This window comes from Ptychodera flava, chromosome 8, assembly GCF_041260155.1.
Source record: "Ptychodera flava strain L36383 chromosome 8, AS_Pfla_20210202, whole genome shotgun sequence".
Lineage (NCBI taxonomy): Eukaryota > Metazoa > Hemichordata > Enteropneusta > Ptychoderidae > Ptychodera > Ptychodera flava.
In genome coordinates, this window is record NC_091935.1 from 15,231,363 (window position 1) to 15,257,150 (window position 25,788).

Sequence of the window (25,788 nt, forward strand, 5' to 3'; positions counted from 1 at the left end):
GGATGGATGGATGGGTGAATGGATGGATGGATGGGTGAATGGATAGATGGATGGATGGAAGTATAATTATGTCCAAATATCTGTATCTATGAATGTATATATGTATCTTAATGTATCTTTTTATCGATGCATGCCTAGTAATACCTTTACATTAATACCTGGGGATAGTAAAAGTGTCTTGAACAGAAGTAATATTCTATCCAACCTAAAGATTAGCTTCAAATATATGTGACAAACAAGTATCCATAAAAACCATGTTTTATTACACGTATTTTTGTAGGAGTGTACATGCACATATGCAAGTGTTTGTATATGCTATGCACATTGCATGTAAGTTTAAGAAACTCTTTCTCACCAGAATAATTTGTGTGTCTTTTGAGGTCTTCCACGTCAACAGGAACTAGAGCACCAGATATGAGTGTTTGTAATTCATGATAATCAAACATCCTCAGCCAATCCAAATTAATAATGTTGGAAAGTCCCTCCCGGAATGCTGTACAATGGGCACGGATCTATGGTACAAAATGCACAAGACATCGAGATACCTAATAGAGCACATAGCAACATGTTAAGATGTCTTTGTCTTTCTGAAAGCATCAACTTTGAATTCTACAATTTTTTGTGTCATTTAGTATCATTTTAATGTAGACCATTCTTTCAAGAATACAATTTTTTCATTTTTTAAATTTTTTTTTTCAAATTTATCTAATATAGAATTAATTTTCATTCAAATATTGTCATTCAGAGATTTACAGATATGCTAAAGTCAGAAACATAGAGCTAAGTTGTGTCAATGCATTGAAATAAAAGAGTTTATGTATATCTTAATACTGTCACCTGTTCCAATTTTGCCACAGTTACCATGGAAAGAGAAAATCTCACCAATCACAGATTTTAAGCGGGTGGCCGCTTTTAAAAACAGTGCCCTCACATGGGCATTTTGAATACCAAGGAATGCCCCTTTGACCATATATGGGCATATTTAGATTACAAGTGACTGTATACCTTTAATTTGGGCACTGTGTTCGCCCGTACAATTTGCTCCCTTCAGTGATGTAGGTAAATAAGTAGAACTTTCTCTGATGTCATAACTCCTGATTTGAAGTTTGTACAATTTTTGCTCGGTGTGATCAACTTGTTACATTTTCACCCAATTGATATGTACCTATGTCAAACATTTCCAGTGAAATTCCTGGGATTATAGGATTTACTGGATCACAAGATTATGTTCAGCCAACACTGGTAATCTGAAACAAGACCTGGTGCAAGCAGACTAGGATGGACGGCCAATTATACATTACCTGTTTATTGAGTCTGTAGTCTGCCATTAAATGAATGTACTCTATTCTGTTATTGCTTGTCACTGTTATGTCACGTCCACCAGGCTTCAATTCATGGACCTATCAGGGAAAAATGTGACAAAATCTTGTACAGCTATTTTTCATGATTACACAATGAATGTAAAGTGTACAATAATAGTCCCTATCTGATAGATATCCCCCTGGAATCCTTCCAGAAAGTATTTCTTATGTTTTCAGATAATTTTTTTTGAATGCTGAATTAATTAAGGTAGAATGCACCTCGGGGACAGATATTTGGCCTCTCAAACTTTTACAATTCTTTTCTGATCTATCACTTGTGGAGGTTCATTTTAAGTTAGTATGCACTTCGGGAGTGAAAGACTTCAACTTTTGCTCTAACTTTCCTCAAAGAATCTTTCAACCAATCTCTTTCAAAATCAAGAATAAAAATAGGGGGTCACCGTGCAAATTTTGGTACTGGAGAAACAAATAACCTAAGATTTACCGATATTAGAAATTCAAAATGGCCGCCATCCCTGTGTAAACTCTATGGAGAAAAATAAAAATTTTCGAATTTCGAAAAACTAAGCCGGTGAAAAGTTTTCTTTCACCAAGAGCTTTAAAATGAACCCCCACATGTGGTATATCAGAACAGAATTGTAAAAGTTTGAGAGTCCGCATGTCTGTCCCCGAGGTGCGTTCTACCTTAACCCTTTCACCCCCAGTTCCCTGTATACAGGTCCAACTTTACCATGGAAAACAATGGATTTGGGACAAACCATGGTGGTGAAAGGGTTAAAGCTCTTGGTGTAAGAAAAATTTTTACTGTCTTAGTTTTTCTAAAATCAAAAATTTTACTTTTCTCCATAAAATTAACACAGGGATGGTGGCCATATTGGTTAATTTGTTTTACTTAGTACCAAAATTTGCACGATGACCTCTGATTTTTATTCTTGATTTTAAAAGAAAACAGTTGAAAGATTCCTTAAGGAAAGATTGAGCAAAAGTTTAAGTCTTTCACTTTCGAGGCACAAACTACCTTACAAGCACTTGAACTGGTCTAACTGATTGAAATCGACAAATAAAAGTTTTAACATAACATTATTAGAGTACTACCAAGCGTCCATACCTGTGCTTCACCAAGTTCATTGTCAACAACCGTGAAATCTAAACCCAGATCAGAAACATCACCATCGTAATTTTTCAGGAAAAGTAAATTTCTGTGATGAGGGAAAAATAATAGCATCAGTCATACAATGTTTACAGATGAAATAATTGTGACAGTTTTAGTGTAATTATACCATGTGAAGGCAAACTTCTAGTCTGCATATTATTCCTTTCTGTTGGGCTCTATACATATATTGTAAGATGTGAAATATGGTAAATAAAATTCTGAAAAAGATTTAAAATTTGTATGCCATGTATTATCATCATGATACTTGGTCTACAGCCAATTTCTAACATAAAATACACTGTGTGTGTGTCTGTTTGTGTGTCTGGGTCTCTGTCTGTGTCTGTGTTCAAGTCTGACCATGGACTGACACTGACATATCAAAAGACAATTTCATTATTCAGACTGTCAAGTTGAAGTCACATTAGAAACGTGTTTTGCAAGAGCGACATATCTATAAGAATTTAACTTAAAGAGTCTTGTGTTGTGCACAAAAGAGAATTAAATCTATCTCAACATTGCAAGTAAATACCTAACTGCATCAGGAGAGAGAGAGATGAGCAGACTTACTTGTACATTTCGGGATCTAGAGAATGTAAATGATGAATATCAACGTCTGATGAATGTCGACCAAGCAGTTTTGACAGAAAGAAACTAGCAAACGGTAGCTCAACTAACATGTTCTCATACAAGGCCTGGGAAATTAAACAATAGATACAGGTTACAATTTCAGCCTTGCATTTTAAAGCAGAGTGAAAAATACACATGGAATGGTGTGTGTTGGCTATTGTGAAAAATACACACTGAATGGTGTTTGTTTCTTATTGTCATAAACTATGACTAAACTGACCACCCAAAGTTCCTATATTTGGTTGGCAAAAGCTAACATCACCTAGCATCCAAGTTTAATACAATGCCTTTCAACCGCTTGGTGTACATAAATAAGGCTCAAATTTCCTGCATCAATTTGCATCCCTCACTCAAAATACCTATCAGCTAATGCAAATGGACGATGATTACCAGTAATAATTTTTGAGATAACAATAAACCATGACTGAAATAAAGGGAGTTGTGAATATGCACGGAACTTGCAAAGGTTAGGGGTCATGCATGAATAGCTTTTAACCTGTGAGACATTTCTGCTGTTCTCTAATATGGCAGCATTGAAAAAAAAACAGGTAACACTGTCAAAATGACCGTCATCATTAACCAAAACCTTCTCACAAATACCTTTTCCTCTTAGTTTGTCTAGAAGTGTGCCACTGTTTGGTTTCGGTGTTTCAATTCTTTCAAAGTGGAAAGATTAAATCTTAACCCTTTCACCACAATGGTTTGGCCCAAACCCATTGATATCAATGGAATGTGGACCTGCTTACAAGGACTCAGGGGGGTGAACAAGTAAAAATTCACCCAACTAACCTTTCCAAGCATCCTTCCAAGGAAGTAATAGTGTTTAGTGAAATCTTCTTGGAGGATGCAAGCTTGAGGATTAGGGTAAAGTAGTCTATCGTGAGTTGTCCTGAAAAAGCCTCTATTCGGATCAAACCCTGTCTTCAGTAACTGTGACAAGAACTCTCTAAATAGTCCTCCACCATCGATACCAGCTTCATTCAGCCCTTGATAGTTCACAAGCTGAACTCTCATTTTTTTCTTCAAATCTGGCTCTGAAAATGTTTCAGAACATGATTAAAAACAAAAGATAAGGAAAATTTTGACATATGACACTTGGTGGCAGCTTCATTCAGGTCTTCCAATTTTACAAGATACAGGTACATGCTTGTTTTTATTCAAATCAGGCAGGCTGGAAACCTCATGTGATTTGATACAGTCTGTGGTGAGAGCCAACAGAGTGTACTTTTGACCATCTAATGGTTAAAGGTGATCCTGACATTACACTAACAGACCTTTTACTGGTCACTTTGAATGAAAAATGTTGCTTCATAATGGAAAATACATGCAAAAACATGCAAATGATTTACAGAAAGTGGGCTTTCTACTTGTTCTGAAAAATATTGATGGAGTTATATTCAAAAGTAGGTATTGTCCAACTATCTGGACCATTGAGATGGACCCAGTAATAGTTTTCAGAACCATCAAATACAAAACGGAATCCCCATAAACATATAAAAAATACTGTTATTACAATGACGTTCTGAGTGGTGGGTGTCTATCATTGATATATTGACAATCAGTTTGAATGCAACATGAAGATAGGCTCTACCTACCATTTTCAGGTCTGAGTTTATCAAATGCATCCTCATAGATGTAGTTTCTTCTGATGATGACATCAATGGCAGGGCCTACCAAGAAATTCTGAAGTTCACCGCCTTGTGTCTCTTCCTTGTCCTTGACCAGTAAACCTTGGAAAATCTGAAAACAGAGACAGGTGTCACGATTAAATGCAACAATTATAATCAGCGAGTTGTAGCTTATTATGAAAAAGTGACAATTTCCACTTTGTTGCAAGATTTATAATTTGCTCATAAGGCCTAAAATAGAATAAGTGTTTCTTTGCTAGCTCCCAAAATATCCCTGTATATTACCATAACTACAGGGCTTTGCAGGTAGAGCACAAAAGACATATTGTGTCTACTTCATAGATTTTACTGAAGTGAAAACGTTTTGCTGTCAGCATTTTCTGGGGAATATTGTTGGCACTTTGGTCATATTTTAATATCATTGTTATAAAACTCATCTACAAAGATGTCACTCACTCAAAGGAAAGACGGTTACTCTTGAAACTTGAGAGGAAAAAAAATGTCATACAGAACAATGTCAGAGGTTCAGATCTGTATTTTAACCTGTTCACCCCTAATACCCTGTAAACAAGTCCACATTTACTATTGATAACAATGGGTTTGGACCAAACCATGGTGGTGAAAGGGTTCATACCATGTTGGTAAGCAACTTTCTCACCTTCACTCGTTCCTCAAATGGAACGACAAAAGGCATCTCAGTCAGTATGGTGAGCTGCCTGGCTTCTGTAGTGGTCATCGGAGGACCGTCTTCATCAGCGGGGACAATGGTACCGGCCGGAGCCATGGAATGTCTCAGAGTCCATAGTCGGTTGGACAGTCTCAAATTACCCATCCTAGCAAACCCTGCATGGTGACCTCTGTGAATCTTGCTTGACTGCAAACACAAGGTTGATAATTTTTGTTTCATTACATCAGTCCACAATTGTCTGATTACTTTCAGAAATTCCAAAAGAATAAACAGACCAACTACTCTGCCTTGTGCACTACCAGTACAAATATCTGATTCAAAATTATCATGTATCTCAGAGTTACATCCATTTCTTGATGAGAACTCAAGAAGAGATTTGCATGAATGTGGAATAAAATGCACTCACCAATGTGACTGTACCCTCTGACTTTCAATATACAGCTCAAACCCATGCACAATAATTAAGGATACATCTGTGATATATGCTGCCATTTGTATTTGTATTTGTTCAGGAACAATACCCTTGTGGTTAAACTTAAATTATCTAAAAGTACTGTTACACAATTACAATCTGAGAAATACATACTTGAAATACAATAGTACTAACCCTGCACTCTTCTATACAAGGAAATTTGCCTTTGTGAACATGGATGGTTGAAAATTTATACCATTTATAAGTTGTACTTTTTTGCAGTTTGAATATTGTGTCCCTAGTTTTTATTTCCTGTCATTATGTTGGTTTGTCTGCTACTTGTAGAACAGATTTCAGTGGATAGTACGCGAAATATACCCAAAGTGACAACAGAATTATCTTCAAAAAAACTTGCTATGCACAACTGACATTAACTGGACAAATACAGCGCCACCTTGTGGTGACCACAGACAAGTTCAAGAGATTTATGCTGCTCAGATATTGAGGCTGAAAATTTCTCCATACCATATGACAGATTTAGTTTCATTTTTCACTTCCAGGGAAGTTCTGAAATTCGGACCAAATGTACCATGCAAGTGATGTTCATGATTGTGTAAAAAAAAGTGTAAAAAATTAAACTGCTACCTTATCAGCACTGATGGAAATGTGTCGTGACAGCCAGTGACCATCGGGACAGAACTGACGTCGAATATCACGTTCATGTAACTGCTTTACCAGTTGGGTTGTCACCTGGTGAAGCAAAAAGACCAATAATTATAATCTCAAAGATCTGATCCCTGAGCAGACAAAAGTATAATCAATGTATACTTTAGATCTTAAATAAGAAACAATGTGTGTATCAAACATCTACATTCATTCAAGTTTTGGTAGAAATTAATGTGAACTTAGTCTGATGTGGTGTCAATCGTATGATAAAAATTATCACATATACAAAGAATAAAGAATGATATCATACCAGTATTTGGATGGCATAAATACAATCTGATTGGTCGAGACATGAAAATAACCATGCTATATTTTCAATATAGCATGGTTGAAACACACCCGAGCTCTCAGCTTGAGAAAAATTCCTATTTTGATGTTTCATGCCAGAATTTCAATGTACTGTTATGATACAATAGCACTAAACCACCTAAGTAAGGGACCAGTTCACTTCATAGATGCACTCACTATCACTCGTGCATATATGTCATGAACTGGTCAAAATCTTGTGGTATACTAATCTTTACGGCCCTGATACGGCTTTTGCGGCCTGAGGTCGTACGGCGGAAGGGCCCGAGCGTGCGAGGGCCCGTACGCCGTACGACCAAGGGCCGCAAAAGCTGTATCAGGGCCGTAAAGGTTTTATCATATACCTTATGGAATGATAAATATGTTTACATAATATTCAACATTGTTTAGGGGATAAAAATGCGTGCGATATCAAAAATTCATCGCCATTTGTGTCAGTTTTTCAGAAATATGATGGCCGCTTCCCGCCGCGGATTGACATACATAATGACGTCATTTGTTTACCTGCAGAATTCTAGAACGCGCAAAGCAACATCCGTACTGTACGTGACCAACAGCGATCAAGGCTGAAATCGAGGTGTAAGAAGGACAAAAGCGTGATGTCAGTTTCTTGTAATTAACACTGAACAGGCACGCACTTAGGATACACAGGATTTCACTAGAATTTAGAAATAAAAGCCGATGTCACCTGCGCGGCTCCACTGTCGCCACGCGCAACTACGATCTGAGCGAGCAGACGTTTTCCTAATCTCGCGCTGATTTTGTGTACGAATGGAACGTTTGCCGATAGCAACGCGCGTAGTAACCAGAATCGAGATAGTTCAGAAATGCACGCGATTGCCCATATTTGGGCACCAGGCCGGGGCGTGATACGTAAAAAAATGCACGGATCTGTGGGCGCTTTCTCCCGTAGCTTTACACAGGCACGTGAATGTAGGTATATGATAATACTGCTTGGTGTGGTTTATTGCTGAAATATGCCATTCTAATTTGCTCAAAAATGACAATACTTTTAAAATATTTGATAAGCGATTACTTTAACTGTAAAGTGATGGGAGCATAATATCTCAAACTTGTCATGTAGAAATGTGAGCATAAAACAGTTCTTTGTAACATTCTATTTTTAAATGAAAAGACAGGAAGATATTAACCCTTTGCGTGCTGTAATTGTTCCCACCAAAGTTTTAGTGCAACATTTTACCAATTTTTATGAAATTTTCTGTAATATTTTGATAATTTTGGACCAAATCGATGTCACATTTCATGGGGTACTATTTTTCATCAAAATTTTGATAACAATCTGAAAAAAAATGACTGTAGTATATTTTCTAAAGGTGACTAAAATTGATTTTGGCACTCAAAGGTTTAATAATTTTCTACTAAACAAATGGGAAATTTCTTGAAAGATATCCACAATGTAATTGTATCTAACCTTAAAAACATGTGCCCAATTTTCAGTCTGTTTTTGCAGATCTTGTGGCGAGATGATGTCCCTCACAACACCAACACTGGTCATGGCTTTCATGTAGTCTTCAGTGACGCTGGGTTTTGTCTCTGGATGTGCCAGTTCTATCATACCAAGGCATGCGTCTCTCAAAGTCAGACTCATCTGAACCAACTCTGACAGCCTGAATGGCATCAAACTTCTGCTGTTGTTGCTTTCTGTGAATATTTCAGAATAAATAAAAAACCTTGTGCCGCCATTTTATGACGCATTTCAAAATAGGTAGACTGTCATAACTCTGACTTCTTGCAGGGTAATCTCTGACTGATCTTTCAAGCCTTTTTAGGGAGCCCAAACAGTCAAATTTATGTTTTACCATTCTTAGGGAGTCCCAACATTAAAATACCTGAGTTTTCCAATTCTTAGGGAGTCCAAACATTCAAATACACGTACATGACACTTTTGCTGTTCTTAGGGAGTCTTAACATCCAAATACATGACAGTTTTGCTGTTCTTAGGGAGTCTCAACATTCAAATACATGACAATATTGCTGTTCTTAAGGAGCCCAAACATTCAAATACATGACAGTTTTGCCATTCTTAGGGAGCCCAAACATTCAAATTACATGACAGTTTTGCTGTTCTCAGAGCGTCCCAACATTCAAATACATGAGAGCTTTCCTCAAGAAGTATTGTTGATTTGCCCAGGATTGCTTTTCATTGGTGATTTCTTGTCTAGATAGTCTGTAAATGTAGTTTCTACTTCAAGCAGAATTTTTGTACCATCTTTTACAAAAGGTAAAATGTTCAGTTGATGCATTGAGTGAATTTCTGAGGAACCAAGTACCATGAAGCTACTAAGCAATTTCTTCAAGGAGTGAATCTCAAACTGAAAACTCTATAAAACAGGACTACAGTCTCTTCAGTTTTTTCAGTTGTAAATGGAACTTCCTGATATTTGAGCCTCTTGTGTCCACTGAGTTGACTTATATTGCTTCAGGCAACTGCTTAATTCCAAATGATGGGAGAAGACAAAATTGGACCAAACCAGATTAATTCTATTCTCAACTCTGTTTCCTTGTATATGGTCCAACTTTCTGGTTATAAAACCTTTGGCCTTGACATGTTGAAAGATATGACAACAGAATAATGCAGCTAGGATCTATGTGTCACAGTAATCGATACATTGGTATTGTCAGATGTGGGACAGACTATGAGAATTTTCAACTCACCTGTACTACCATAGAACTCTGCATCATGCAGGGTAATTAATGCCTGAAGAAACAGCGAACAAAACAGTGACAGCAGAGGCAGTATCCGATTGGTGTCGTTAGGCTGTAACTGGGATCCTCTTGATAGAAGTGTGATCAGAGGTGTTTGTAACCTGTGTAAATAAATACATATCTTAACTTTATAGCAATGATCGCAAATGACGTCACTGTTCTCTCTAATTAATATGCATAAATAAATATTTGTCCACATTTTCTGCAAAAAACGACGAAAATAAAACCTGCTAATATTACAATGGCTACTTAAAGTTACACTATAAATTTGTATGAATCATGGCTCAGACTACAAGCTGCAACAACAGCCGTGCATTCAACAACAAAATTTGTCTGAATTTTAGGCAGTGCTGTCCGAAGTCGTGCGCGTGCAGTGGTAAAACTGAATGATGTAGTTTCGGTGTTAGGGAAAAATGCGCCTCTTTGACAGATGTTTTGAGTTTCAACTATTTACAAATACTTTCTGGTCTACTGCTTGTTGGGGTTAATTTTGAAGTTTGTGGAGAAATTAGTTTTCATAATCTTTTTTTTGAAATCAAAAATTAAAGTTTTCCCAATAGATGGCGGCCATTTTTGATTTTCAAATATTTGTACTTTTTAGATAAAATACTTTACTAGGACTAAATCTTGCACGGTGACCCTGATTTTAATTCTTGATTTGCAACGGAAATAGTTTCAAGTTTAATTGGGGAAAGTTTGAACTGAAGTCTTTCAACTTTGAGGGGCGAACTTCATTACAAAATTCAGATACAATGTACTCATGCAGACTGTCCAAAATTAAGTCAAATCTTCAGTGATTTTAACAGTGACTGAGTATTTCAGCTATTGGTACATTCCTTTTCAGCAAATTTACTCTTATATTTGGATCTCAAATAGTAACTATTGAACCCCCATGGTTTGCTATTTGACAAAAGTCCAGGAAAAAAGATAGTCAAGATGAAAATGTTGCCATGTTCCTATTAGCTAGAGCTCATATATTATGATAAATACCAGCTGCATTTGATACGAAGCACAAATATTGCATTTCATTATGGAGATTCATATTTCTATGGTAAAGTAATGCAAAAAACTTCTTACAGTTCATTTTGGGTCTGTTGAATTACTTAAAAGGATGCACAGTGTCATGTATGTATGCTTACCCTGTTACTGCCCTCGCTGACGCTGATGTTAAGCTTTGCCAAAGATGCCTCAGGAACGGTTTATGGAATGCAAGTGTTGACAGCAGTCTGAAAATCAAACAAGAATATTAACTGTCAGTCTGAGAGAAAATATCACTTTTGCATAATATGCAAATATTTTCATCATTTTTCTGGTTCATTTGATTCCTATAGGAAAACAAGTGATGATTGGTGAATTGACTGTTTGTACCATGTACATTTAGACCAGCACAGGTACTACAAGCATTCTCGAATAATTTGCCGATTGCACATGGCAACATGGACAGAACGTTTCTTACCTTGATTTGTGTACATATAGCCTCTGTTGTGTCATCAGAGTATGGCAGATGGAGCAGAACGCTGTCAGCGTTGACGGCTGTGTGCTCTGATTCAAAGTTGACAGCAGGCACTTCACGTGTTTCACTGAATTGAACAACTGCAGACACTGATCCCGGACAGACTGAAGACTGGTGACTGAATTCATCTGCAAGAAATGTGAATGTCACAATTGGCTGGTACGGTTCACTCAGTATTCAATCATTGATACAACAAGTTTACACAGCCTGTTTGTTCTTAAGGTAAAGGGCGACGAATTCGGACGCGCACGCGCTTTAGAACGTTTCTGCGCAGATTTAACTCCAGCCTGCCGCAAATGGGTTATTTTGTAGCGCATGTATTTAACATCACCTGTCATTGTTGAAATAGCGCTTTTACCTAATTTTTTGACCCAGTCTCTTAGAAATACATGTGACCTATAACCTTGTCATATTTTGACCCCCTAGAAAGCTGGTTTTTATTCAATATAAGCGTAAAAATTAACATTTCTCTCCCATTTTCATGGCGCATATTACCCATTCACCTGGAGATATTGTAAAAAATAGCGTGGTGACACCCTTTTATTTAAGTGTAAACAAAATGGTATTATATCAGGATTTTATTCGCCAAGTTTGGTCAAAATGACACCATTCAAAGCGACAGGAAGAAAGTTTGAAAATTATGTAGTGATATAATTTCGATATCGTCATTTTGTAATCGATACTTATGTTAAAATTTCTTTACAAACATCATGAAAACTATATATTCGATAGATATGGATCGTAAGTCTTGGTATTTATTAAAATTAACTCATTTCCTAAGCTTTTTATAATTGCTTTCATTAGTTTAAGTGAATTATATCATTTTTATTTATTTCTAACGACGCCATTTTAACGTCCGTTTCCATGGAAACGAGCATGGTGACCCCCATTTTTTATTTCATTTTTGCACTTGCACAACTTCCAAGAATATTTGTGCAAAGTTTAAAAAAAATGACACCACAACTTAATTTTGACGTAATTCGTAGTACTTCACCTTAAGCAAGGGTTTATTATTATTAATTCAGAAGTTGCCAGATTCTTTCAACCTCCTTTTTCCTTTACAACATCCAAATTTTTGGAAAAAAGGTTGTACAAATTTTGGCGATGTAAATGGGCATTTGAAGATGCTTTTCTTGTTATGAACTTCATTCAAATGGTATAATCTGGTAAAAACACCTCTTTGTATTTGTAAAGCAGAAAACATTTCTCAAGAAAAATTATGAAATGCTACAGGTTTCAGTGACAATCTTATCCAGTGTTTTTGTAGTCATGTTCTAGCGACAGCAACAGGACATTACCCCATTTTCCCATGTGCATCTTCCCATCCTGAACAATGGAGTTTGACCAAACTATGGGATTGACAGGGGTAGCACACTCACCTCACTGTGGCTTGTTGCCATGCTGTCTTCATCTTCAGAATCGGAGTCTTCCATGGTGGAGCTCTGTCTACCGTAAAGAAGCTGAGCATTCGGTAGGGATGGCAAGAGAACTTTTAACACATGTAAATATAGCACCACATCTTCCTGTGCCAGTGTGTCTGTTGAAAGTAAAGAATTCGGTCAGATCATTGCATCAATGCTGTGATATTTTTACAGTGTATGAAGGTAAGAATCACGGTAAAACGTTTAAATAGTCTGGCACTCTAGGTAGAATGTGCTTCGGGGGCCAATATTCTGACTTTCACTGTTAACAATTCTTCTCTTGTTTACCACTTACTTGTGGAGGCCCATTTTGAAGCTCTCGAAGTGAGTAAAGTTTTCACCGTCTCACTTTTGTGAAAGTAAAAAATTCAGTTCCATGAGATTCAATGAGAAAGCAATGTATTGCCACACAACTACACGAGATACAGGAGAGTGGTTGGGTATCTGGCCACGGCAAAACTTGTAGACTAAGCGGAATCTCTGCGATCGGTTTGTTTGTGAAGAAGAAAATGATCAGTAAAGTTTTTCAATATAGGAATCATTGTAACATGACAAAGCATAACTTTTAAAAATCTGTTAATCATACTTTTTGAAAATTTAAAAGGGAAACATGACAATCTAATTTAGTTTTCCAGTCAAAAGTAAGAGGGTTACAAATATGGATTTCATAGTATTCAGCTTGTTTGTACCTACCGACGACTGGCTCACCCAAACATAAAAGAGAATACAGTAACCACGGTGATGCCCACACAATCAGATGATTGACACCTGTGTCTGTATTCTGATTGGTCTCCATTGTATCTTGTGGTATGAGAGTTCGAAGAAAGTTCACAAACGGGAAGGGGTATTTTCCGTGCGCTAATGCTGGTAACAGAAAGAGTGCTATTTGATCTGTGAAACTTGGACACAAGAGATCTAAGCAAAGGCCTTTGAAGACAATATTTCTGAAAATGAATAAAGTAGACATAAGACCTTAGTGAACACTGTGTGTCAAAAGGAATGCATGAGAAATATGGTATAGAAGTAAAAACAAACCAAAATTCTGGTATTCATTACATACATCCTTCATGCTCGTAATTATGCTCATACCGCTAGAGGTAAACATGGGTCATTCACTATACGTTGTACTATAAGGTATGCCATGATCTGTTGATTTTAGTGTGTGTCTGTTGTTTCAGTACAAGTATGGCAATTTAAGAAAAAAAGTGTTTTTAAGTAAAACAAACAAATACATAAAAAACATATGTTTCATGATCTAAAATTGCATGTATATAGTTCACAACAAATTACATAAAGTGAGGGTGTTGAAGCTAAAATTTCATTTTGAAAAATTCAATAAAAAACATTTCTTTATATATTTCACGCATTTGACATAAAAATTCTTGAAAGACCTGATAAATAAACCACACCTTAGTTCAATGTTGTTCTTCAACTGATCAGTTAATTTGATAGGCCTCAGAACTAATTCCAGAGCGGTAGCTGCAATCGGCGTGGGTGGGTTGGGAGACATTTCTATGCTGGAGGGAACTCTCTCATCAAGGAGTATTCTTATTGACTGGAAGTACCCTGAGGGAGTAAATCAAACTTCCTGTTAGACTACACATGTACTGCAGAAGTACAATTATAGATCCATATAATATACCCCTATATCATGAAAGGAATACCTTGGAGAGCCTTAGCGTTTTGTATGATTTACAAGTGTAGGAGGAGAAAATATTTTCCACTTCCCCAAAACATTGTATTGTCCCTCATTATGTTCATACACCTACTCTTTCCTGTTCCCCTCTCCTTTTCTTCCTACCTCCCTCAGTCTGACTTACTCTGTATGTTTCTTTCAGTCTCTATCTCTCTATTAGTATCTCTGTCTCTGTCTGTCTGCCTGCCTGCCTGAATCTCCCCATCCCTCTCCTTGCCTCTGTCTCTCTAGGTTCTGTCTGTTCATCTCTGTATCTCTGCCTGTCTGTCTCCTTATACTCTCTCTCTCTCTCTCTCTCTCTCTCTCTCTCTCTTCCTACCTACCAGTACCTGTCTCTCTGTCTCTCTCTGTCTCTCTCTCTTCCTACCTACCAGTACCTGTCTGTCTGTCTGTCTGTCTGTCTGTCTGTCTGTCTGTCTGTCTGTCTCTCTCTCTCTCTCTTCCTACCTACCAGTACCTGTCTGTCTGTCTGTCTCTGTCTCTCTGTCTGTCTGTGTCTGTCTCTGTCTCTCTGTCTGTCTCTCTCTCTCTCTCTCTCTCTCTCTCTCTCTCTCTCTCTCTCTCTCTCTCCCTTTGCAACAGCATAAGTAAATTATGTAGTCTACATCAAAATTTATGTCCTTCAGGAACATGATCAAAGAAGACCGCCTACATCTTAACCTAGATTATTAAATCCGGCTTGAGAATCCCTTCAAGAAGCCAATGACTGCACTTCAATTACCAATCCTTCTCTAGAACATGATTTCCTGTCTAAAACATCAGAGACTGAAATCTCTAGTAAAAAAAATGCTTGTTCACTCATATTCTCAGAAGTTACTGGGAATACATGTATGGCTTCTTTTGTCCCCTTCTGCATCTTCTTTGGAAACTTGAAAATATTTCCAACATCTGTTTGTCCCACTAAATTGTCTGTTGATTACCCTGTTCACCCCTCATTCCCTGTAAACAGGTCCACAGTCACCACTGATAACAATGGGTTTGGGCCAAACCATGGTGGTGAAGAGGTTACTAAAGCCCTGAGATATTACAGTGATACATGTACATTATGGTCACAGTACAGCATAGGGATGGTACACTTACTTCTCTTGAGAACCATTGATTTCTTTCTATCAAGAGCCTGTAAAAATTCTCCATGATGCTGCATGCATGTGTAAAATGCCTCAAATAGACCCCTTAGTACTATTGATAACAAATACAGAATTACACTTCAATGTGCAAATCTGTGATTTAAATTAAAGATGCCTAGGTTTTGCCGCTCTGTTCAAGCTACCCTGTACACTGTTTGATTTGTACGACAGAATTCAGTACAAAGTGATGTCAAACTACCAGTGTACAGGGTTACGCAGGCCCCTACCACAAACCCTAAACAAAGCGAACCATTCAAATGTAAGAGTATGAGAGGGAGGTTCATATAAGTGTGTAGGTGGGCAAAGACTTCCGCTGTAGATATATGTCCTGAAAAACTCCCGCAAAATAGTCAATCATCTATGAATATATATCATATATATAGCATGTATATTTTCGGTCTCAATAAAGAAAACGCAATGACACCTTTTTCATTCTCTAAACTCAATGCCTTGCATTGAACAACATGACTTTCAGTGTGCAGGCACACCAATTCCCTCACTTTCACTTGAAATTTGCTCACATTTCTTGTGTGACTGATAACTGAAATACAAAACAATTTGGTCGGTGGGCCATGAAAGGGTTACTTTAAAAGCTGGCAATAGGTTCTTTAACAAAGTTAATGCAGTCGACAACTTAAGTGTCACAAAAAGTCCTTTACTCAGCAAGAATCTTAAAAGTTCTGTGATAATTTGAAGTTGTTTTCCACTGTAACTAACTTTTCATCCATGGAAAGCGGAAGTTACGGTGTTGCACCTAATTTTATCAAATCTGTACTGATCTGATCATATGCCTTAATATTTGAAACTGGCTTTTTTGTGATAGGAAGAATAGCATATTGTATAGTCCACATACAAACTTTATGAAAAAATATTAAAGCCCCAGTATTTGTAACTTTTAACCTTTTTTTATGTTCGAAATTACATGTTATTCTCTTACATCCATCGTGCAATGTTGTTCAGTGAAGAAATAAGCCAAATTTGTGCTCCTGTAGTGACATACAAACGCTAAATATTGCCCGATCGAGTTGGATTGCCGTGCGGGTTTGTTGACAACTTGTAGGCTGTGCACGTGACCTAGAACGCCGATACTGATGACATCATCGAGCCTGCAACATTCCTGGGGCCTTGCCATGCCACGCCACACTGCCTGGGTAATCAAAATCGCCCATGGTCGCCGGCTGAATGACCTGCGAATGGTTTTATTTTGTTCTTCTCTGTTCAAATACGTACTGCTACTGTATTTCAGAGGATACAGAACTTTGGCAGAGGAGGCTGACATTCTATTCTGGTACAGTGTGCGTTATATACGGATTATTCAAACTGCAGTCGGCAGTGCACCGATGCGCACCCTGCAGTTGGTCACTCAGAACTCCGGGTACCGATGTAAAATCAAGACGACACTATATACACTTGGCTCACTTCTGTAGGCAAATAGCTATCAAAATTGAGTAACTTGAAGTAATAAATTTCAGCTGATTGTTGCTTTAGCGGCAAGATGACTGCGAAATCGAAGCAACATAGTTTGGCAATGTATGGTAGGCTGTCGAATGCTGTGAACGCGATGGCCTTTGGCAGCAAGTAAGGGAACCGTCAGTATTTACGACCTGGGGGTCATTCAAAAATTGAAAGCTAATAAGGGGGTGCTCAAAATGTTTTTCCTTCGTCTTACTCTGTCCTCAATGACATAATGATTAATTGATAATGTATATTTTACTCTGATACATATTAAATAAAAAGAAAATAAATATTTTAACAGAACAAATAAATATCAACTAGATGAAGCAAGGCAAAAAACTACAAGTAGCTGCTACTACTAGCAATACTTATTATGAAAGAGAAGATAGTGACGATGAGAATGATATCGTTGTTCATGTACTCAATGGCACCAGTGACAGTAAAGATGAAGATCGACAGTGGTGATGATGATGTCACACAGTAGTTTTCTACAGTCGTTACCAGAGATGTAGGAGAGGCTGGGTCATGGAAAAATGTTCTCGACAGATATTACTATAAGTGCACAGGATCTAGGACAAAACTGAACTGTTGTGAATTCATCCTTTATATTATCATAGAAATGTTTATTTTAATTGACTTGTGTTCAACAACCATTTGAACATTTAACCATACCATAATGACATGCTACCCATCCACATTTAACAATACTAGGCCTATATGGTCATAGACTGGTTATTAGGTGAGTTTTTATATCTACATATTGTTACTTGGGCTCAGGTAAGCCAAACTTTCTGTTAGAGAGGGGGTTACTCAAAGTCATCATGGTTGGCTGGGTGTGACTCAAATTCGGAGTTTCTAATGTAATTACTCCGACCCCCAGGTCGTAAATAATGACGGCTCCCTAAACAGCTGTGAACGCCTGAGTCAGAACGATCGGGACCAGTACACGCACGGCTGTATCTCAGCGAAAATTTAGAAAAAACAATGGACCTACAGCTAAGAAATTTACAGACTCTTGGCTCTTGATGCATCAGTTTTTGAGCTTTTATACTGGTAAAAAGGCATTCTGAATACAGCGGTAAATTTCCTCCCAAACGCGAAAGGATAATACGCGGGCATTCTGCAATGGACGCTTTCAACTTTACCTTGCTGCAGGCCCCACACCAATCTCGGCCCGGGCCCGCCGCGCTTGTACAGTCTACTACCTCCATGTAGTACAGCCTTACAGGACTAGCAGCCGGCCAAACACAAAAAAACAGCGCCGCAGTGTAAAATCCATAGGTCAGAACCATTGATCATAAATTTTCAGAACCAGTGATGTTTAAAAGTTTTGTATTGATCACTTCATTTAGGTTTATGTGAATGACTTTCTCATCTGCGTGTCCCGGGCATTGTCCGTGCAAATTTGGGGCCTGCCTTAGCTCCCTCCGATCGTCTGTAGACTACAGCTAAAATCACAGTCCTAAGCAAATTGTACAGTTGTGAAAGTCAGATATATGAATCATGAATTTTATAAAAAAATATGTAAACAACAGAATCAAACCAAGAGGTTAGTTTGCTGTCGGGCCGGGCGCGGGTGCGCAGGGGACGACTTTGCAGTGAGGCCGGGATCTCTCTTGTGTTCGAACTTCTACCGTGCCTGGAGCTCCATCGCATCGCAGCTAGCCGATAATTGTACTACTGTAGTCCTTGTGAGGATTAGATACCCGTTACGTTCGATATTATTTGGAAATACTTTTAAATTTAATAAGTAAGACTTTTTTACTGCATTCAAGATATAATTTTTCCTTTCTCAGCATTATCAATTACGGCAACAATATGCGAAGTTGATAGGCTGTGTTGCATGCAGCGTAGCCTGGCCGTACACAAAACTTCGTCGAGTAGACGGAGCAGAATCAGTCCCGTCATTTAATTTTCATTATTCTCCATAATGGAAGAAACGACTAGTTCAATGATTACAATGGTGAAGTGTTGAATTTTTATTCATATATGTTTTTCTCTCTCAATTCATTCAGCACCCAACTTGATCTCCGTACCGTCGGTCAAAACGTGCAATGCAGTGCATGAAGCCTATAATCGACTGCCTCCGTCGTTAGTTTAGCTGTTCAAGACGTTTGTTTGCACGGCTCATTATAGTCGGAACAATCTGTGAACACTTACATATTTATATCTTTCCGGTATTTCACCCAACTTTCACGCGTTTTTAGCTGAGTCTCCAGTTTCGATGGACCAGACCTTTTCGAAGAGCGTATAGTTTCTACGGACGCCACAGTAAAACTTGCGTAGATGTGGTTGAGCATGCGCGGTGGTGTGATTACGTTTCGTTTCGTGTGTCAACAAAGCTGACTTCTGGTCCGGACAAGAAGTCATTTTTCACTCCTTTTACTGTTAATCGTGAGGCGGGCTGGGCATGCATACCATGCGATTCAGTATTAATTATGGTCTACTTTCACATACTGAGGATGTCATTTTAATCAAAAATATGAAAAAAATTGTTAAAAGTTACAAATACTGGGGCTTTAAGGTCAATAGGACTGGAAATTCAGGTGGAAATTTATTTTTTACAGAAAATAAAATGGGTTTTGTGAACAAAAGGTTGATTTACAAGTTAGCATTCTCTCATAGACAGCAATTTGACAACTCAAATACAGCTAGGACGATTTCTAGCAAATACCACCCTCTCTACAACCGTTAATACTTAGACAGCTGTATTTTTTCCAATTTAAATTTTAGTGAAACATTTTACAAATTTTCATGAATTTTTCTGTAATTGTTTTGGTAATTTTGGAGCAAAAGGACATAACTTTTCATGGACTACAATTTTTTATCAAATTTTGGGAAAAATCCGAAAAAAAATTGTCTGCACTATATTTTAATGTAGGCAAACAAAAGCTGACTTTGGTACTCAAACTGTTAATGCAAATTCAAAAATTGTATCAATATGATTGAAATAATAAATTCATGAAGGTTCATTTTTACCTTTATCTATCAAATGTGATGTAAGCTTGATGACACACCGGATTGCTTCCGCTTCGCTTAGTCTATTATGTCTTGTGTAGGTGTCGATACTGGTGTAGATTTCCATCACTCGAAGCGGGGGCGCTATTGGCATTGACCCATGCAGAGCAGACTCCAGCAACCTTTATTAAAGGAAATCAACGCATGTAATCTCACACCATAACCTTTGAAATTTGAAAGGTAAAAGGGATATTTCTAAAGGTTGCAACTCCTTCAGGCAAAGCAGCATGCCGATCGAATGAGACAGGCTTACAAAGAAATCAATACAAAAAATGGAATTCTGACTTCATAGATCATACCCTATACTATCTGTATCCAACCAACTTATTGTTAAGGCTAATCTTACAAATCAATGGTCCTGTAATTCTGAACGTAAACCACTATCTCAAGCATTTCTTTCCACCGACGACTCACTTTATAAAACAGGCAAGCAAAGGTTTCCTTACAAGTCAAATGTAAAATTCACTGAGAATGCATCAGTTGAATTTTTCGTTTTGACTGTTCTGTGTTTCATACATGACACTGTAGTTTCCTATTATGACATATCTACACAGAAGGGACTGAAACAGCATTTTAAATTGCTCAAGTTGTTTGGTAAACAAAAGTCATGGCACTTTTGAAAAATGGCAATATGGTTTACACTCAAGAGCACTGCAACTATATTTGAAATGACATAAACAACTTGAACAGTTCCAATATTTTTCCGTACCACATTGTTACATACAGTGTATTAGGAAACACTTTGAAATAGGACAGATAAAGCCCACACACTGACAGGACCCTTGTTGAAGCGTTACTTGAGGGGGAAGTGTCTGTAATATTTACATATCATTTCTACGTCCGGAGGATGAGTCAACCAGACTTGGCTGGAACGGCTGTAGTTTTTACCCAGTCAGATATGTTCCATGCAGTTATTTTGCAAAAGCGTAATGTTGCACTGCATTAATTTCTTATTACCAACAACAAGCACATAGACACTATCAACTCCTACACACACACATTTATTAAGGAAATGTCAAAACACAGTGGTGAAGCTATTCATCATACCTTGTCTTATTTTCATAGCTTATCATGATACTTACTAAAATAAGTTGCCCTGATGAAAATTTTATAATCCTACAAATCATGTTATTTAAGATAAAGATCAGAATATTGATAATGCATGTCAAAGTGATGAATAGTTTCTGTGGCTAGTACCTAAACTGATTCTACAATATGGTTCTTGAGTGATAGTGGTTGGAAACTTAAGTAGCAACATTGAACCCAACAAACTAGAGTAATTGACAGCAAGATTCTTCAAAATATCCAAATCATAATGTGCAAAAATAAATATTTGTCTGCATTATCTGCAAGAACTGTGAAAATAAAACCTGCTAGTGTTAGAATGGATACAAAAAGTCACACTAATTTATGGCTCAGACCACAAGCTGTAACAACAGCCAAGCATGCAACAATAAAATTTGTCTGTATATCAAGCAGCGATGTCCGACGTGGTGCGTGTCCACAAATATTTAGTAACAAATCTAAAACCACGAACAACGCTATTTGTACATTGTTCATTGCAAAGATCACTCACCTACAGCATGCCAGTAAGATTTTCTTTGCTTGGTAGTTCCATTTAGGTGGGTCCTTAACGAGTGAATCCACTGAAAGCTCCGAGTATTTGATGAGTAGCTGGCACAACGAAATCTGTGAGAAAATGAAAATGGAATGATAGAATGATAACTGTGTTTCCATATGAAACTTTCATATTCATGTACGGATACACAGACACAGACAAATAGACAAACGCATGCACACACAAACACACAATAACACTTGTAATAGGCCAAAAGCAGATGCTATCACAGCCCTTTTGTCTGATCACCCTCCAAACAACATTGCACATTACTGATTTCAAATATTTTTCTGCATTGCAAAAATCATTTGTATTACATACACTGATTTATGGCAAATGACAAAAGCTGTTAGGGATTCTTAAGATAATTCAAAGATGGCAAAATATTATGCATCAGAAAGCACAATGTCTGTGGCTCAAGTTATTATGGAAGGTGGGGGGAGACAAAGGCGCTATGATTGAAAAAACACTGCAGTACTGATATGTATACAGCTTTATTCATTGCCCTGAAAACAGTAATGTAGTAATTTCCAATGTTCTCTGCAGGTACCGGTGTTTCATTATTACTTGCACGACAGTAGAAAGATATTGTAGTAATCCCCCCTGGGAATCTACAAGTCACGTTTCTATCTAATGCATGTGAAAGACTTCTTTTTCAACGGTAGTTGTTTTTCCTGATTCCCTCCTGTGTACTGTATCCATGACATCTCCAAAAATATGAGAAATTCAAGTTCAGAACAATCAGGTAGAATTAAAGTTGTTTAATTTCAGTACATTAAATGCAGGCACTCTTATCCAGATTTCTGATAGGCATTGATAGGCATAGATTACTTATTAAAACAAATTGAACTTGTTGAAGATAATTTACTCTGCATACTTCCTTCAAGTCTGATTCATTGTGAACTACAACATACATTTTTTATAGCATTAAAAGATAAAAAGAATCTAAACCTGGATACATTCAGGATATACAGGTCAGTACACAGACATCGAATTACAACCCACACACGGCTATCCTCTGCATAATCTTCCTATTGCCGTACTCTGAAGTCAGTGTCTCTCACGTGAACGTCTATGAACTTTGTATGTTTCAACTTAGGATGCAGATAAGTTATCAACGTTGCATTTTCTCCATCTTTATAAACGTAGCTCCACTTTTCAAATGTTGCAGCCATCCTCAACAAACAATAGGTCAATTCTTGATTATCAGAAGCTGAAGTAGCTACTCATTCTAGGACAAATATCTGTATATTGTGATTGTTTGCTTGTCTGATCTATATAAGGAAAATGCCACTAAGTACATAATTTATGTTGTTCGGACTGAAAAACGGTCATTTTCCTTGACAAAATGATTCTTTGTAATTTCTACACAACAAGAGATAATGTAAATTAAAGCACACGAAACACACTATATTTGTCACCAGACAGCAGCAAAATTTAAAAAAGAGTTAAAATTCGCATTTTCCGTATTCTTAGTCTTCATATAAGGCATATTACTTTTTGCAAGACAAAAATGCAGAACAATAATAAACTGAAACATTTTGTGAAAGGAGTACAAATATTTAGAGTAAACAACGGTGAAAAGTTATCGACTACAATTTAGGTGCCCAAGTGAAAACAAGTAACATAAATTATCAAAAATTATCAAAATGGAGCAAGGCACTTCAATCTGCAGGAAAAAGGTTTTTCATTTTGTCATGTATGTGTTTAATAACCGACAGACATGAAAATCGTGACAAAGTAGCCTCTCTTCCAGCCAAAATCATCTGCTAGACTATATGAATCAACCTGTATATAATACCATGTCTCATGTTAAGTATTTTAAAAGATAATGATTTGAAGATATTAATACTTAAAGACACAAATATGATTTTTACAATGTCTTGCTAAAAAATACATAAACATGTAACTTTTACTGACTTTACCCAATTGTGATGATGCGTAACGGTTGATTTTGAATGAGTTAAACGCAGACTTACTAATCTTTCCGCGTCATCTCTTTCCTTGAAAAACGACAGCAACAACCCTTGGAGCTCTGAAAGAGTATCACAGGACACTTGTGCCTTTGCTTTCTGACTATCAAACATCAGCTTATCAAACTGTTCACGGCTGCATTTTCGCAATTTTTGTCGAGACCATGAAGCCCTCCACCAACACTGCAGTTTGACAGCACTGTTAATCTCTCTTCTTTTTTCCTGTAGCAAAGGGAAAAAAACATGAGGTGTGAAATGGCTTACATTCCCTGTTATTTATATTTCTTGATTAGATGAACAGATAGGCTCACAGGTAATAGTTGCCATCAAAACGATCAAAAGTTGGACATCTTCGGAACTGAAGTCAACAACTTCTTTGGAATTCATGATAAAACATTAATCATTATTATTAATTTCTAATATTCAGGTATGGCAATTTCTCTCAAGAGTCAATGGTGTTATCTCCAGTATAAATCAATCAATCTTTTATTACTCAACACACACTAAGGGGCGACGTCAAAAGATCGATGTTTGAAAAAAAACTTAATTGCTTAAGTTTGGGGGTGGGGGGTTTTGGCCAAATTAATTTCTGTGCAGTCAAAAACGATTTAACGTCTTTTTGGCAAATTTTACGATTTCAAGGCTGTTTTTTGTACGCTAAAACCGATCCAGTCACCCGTATTTTTGTTACTTTATAATGGTTTTCAATTTTTATTTAATTCAATGGTACATTGGTACGTCGTTTGAAAGAATTAGTACAGGGAATGAGTCTGCAATGTTTTTCAATTTTAGGTCAGTTAAGTTAGAAGGGGGGGGGGGGGGGGGGGTCTGAGGCTAAACTTAAGCAATTAAGTTAGATTTATTATATTGAACTTTTGACGTTGCCCCTAACAGAGACTGTGGTATGATACATTTCAGATCAAAGAACAACATGTTCAAAACTGAACACCATCAAATGGATAAATCCAAGTAAATTGGAATGAAGTACAAACATAACTCTAACTGTAAACAGCTAACTGTAGGTAGCCACTGCAGGGGTCAGCCATGGTCCCTCTATCACAGTAAACACCATAATTCCTTATAAATATAGCAAGGTTCAGAAGATTCTGTTCCATAACCTTTTCAATGTTTTGTACTTTCTGTTCCACTTTGCTGACACAAAATTGACCTCTCAGAAATATGACTCTTGCATGTGAATAAAAAGTGAAAGTCATCATCTATTACATTACTATCACATCTCAATGACTGAATCTCAGTATGACTCTTTCTCTATACCTCCATGGACTGAGCCACTCATGGTGGGGCCATGGTCACCCCACATGCACAAAGTAACCCTGATGAGGCATAAGGGACCTATACGGTCACTTAATTTGCAGTACCAACAAATTTTCATTGTGGGGGCCTGCTAGTTGCTACTAGAATATCATAAATGGATCGGTTGAAATTCAGGTGTTAAACGTGTCTGGATTTCATAAATGGAGGCCTCTGGTAGGAAAATTAATTTCCTCAGGTGGGAAATAAAAATATTTACAACAAAATCTACAGCGAACTTGCCCTCTTCCAAAATGGTTTGTATGGTGTCGTGGAAGTATATTCATGATACATTACCTCTCTCTTTTGTCTTTCCAGCTGATTCTTAAGAAGTAATGATTCTTTCTTTTCCTGTATTGAGTGACACAGAATATAGATAATGTTATACGTGTAATACGGTACGGTGTATTCTATTGTGGTGAAAACATAAAACGGTACATAAAGTACTGTGAATTGGCCTTCTGAAGGTGAAGGTTACGAATATTACGCAATGAAAATACTCTATATGGATTTTTATTAACTTTCAATACTCGCCTTGGTTGACATATTCGAGCCAAGTTCTATCAGCTGTACTTATCTGACAAGAGAACGATTGGTTTGTTTTGTTTTGGTACACTTACCTTTCTGCTAGCGCCACCCAGAGAAACCTTTGGTCTCGTCCGGAAGTCCCCGTCAAAACCAAACATGTCGTCCGCGTACGATGGTAGGCCTTGTTGCTGGTGTCTTGTTCTCTTTCCTTAGAAATTTGTAGCAGAGGCAAATCACAGTTGACTGGAAAATGACCGACCAAATGCAGAAACGATTAAGAATTTACGGAGCACCTTTATATAAGTTTCCAGTGCAGTGATGTCGTTGTTGTAATGGAGGACAAACTTTTTTAATTGATGACGATTCTGTGAGCGAGACTGCTTTCCTCCTGTACAGTATCGAGTGTATGAGCGATATGAGTTTGCGCGATTCCACCAAATAACCAACAAAAGCCCACCCACTAACCTCTAAAACTTCTCGAATGTTCAATAGCGACGACTACTTCGACACGGGTGAATCCAAAATGGCGAACCGTCATG

General features: G+C 37.4%; 1 protein-coding gene across 2 annotated transcripts in view; it reads right to left on the reverse strand.

The window, feature by feature from the left end:
- Nucleotides 1-25,788, reverse strand: part of LOC139138597 (ubiquitin-protein ligase E3C-like) — a 32,674-nt gene extending 6,886 nt beyond the window's left edge. Inside the window, exons 1-21 of one of the 2 annotated variants that reach the window (XM_070707034.1) lie at nt 25,715-25,788; nt 25,342-25,492; nt 25,019-25,072; nt 23,417-23,632; nt 21,396-21,508; nt 19,781-19,941; nt 13,933-14,089; nt 13,217-13,467; nt 12,482-12,639; nt 11,046-11,230; nt 10,729-10,815; nt 9,539-9,690; nt 8,295-8,524; nt 6,476-6,580; nt 5,389-5,604; nt 4,698-4,842; nt 3,892-4,136; nt 3,043-3,167; nt 2,431-2,521; nt 1,302-1,400; nt 356-512 (exon numbers count right to left, since the gene is read on the reverse strand). In XM_070707034.1, coding sequence (XP_070563135.1) covers nt 356-512; nt 1,302-1,400; nt 2,431-2,521; nt 3,043-3,167; nt 3,892-4,136; nt 4,698-4,842; nt 5,389-5,604; nt 6,476-6,580; nt 8,295-8,524; nt 9,539-9,690; nt 10,729-10,815; nt 11,046-11,230; nt 12,482-12,639; nt 13,217-13,467; nt 13,933-14,089; nt 19,781-19,941; nt 21,396-21,508; nt 23,417-23,632; nt 25,019-25,072; nt 25,342-25,407 — 3,013 coding nt within the window. In that variant the 5' untranslated portion in view covers nt 25,408-25,492; nt 25,715-25,788. Of the gene's footprint in view, nt 1-355; nt 513-1,301; nt 1,401-2,430; nt 2,522-3,042; nt 3,168-3,891; nt 4,137-4,697; nt 4,843-5,388; nt 5,605-6,475; nt 6,581-8,294; nt 8,525-9,538; nt 9,691-10,728; nt 10,816-11,045; nt 11,231-12,481; nt 12,640-13,216; nt 13,468-13,932; nt 14,090-19,780; nt 19,942-21,395; nt 21,509-23,416; nt 23,633-25,018; nt 25,073-25,341 lie in introns of both variants that reach the window. The other variant, XM_070707033.1, reaches the window with a different exon arrangement.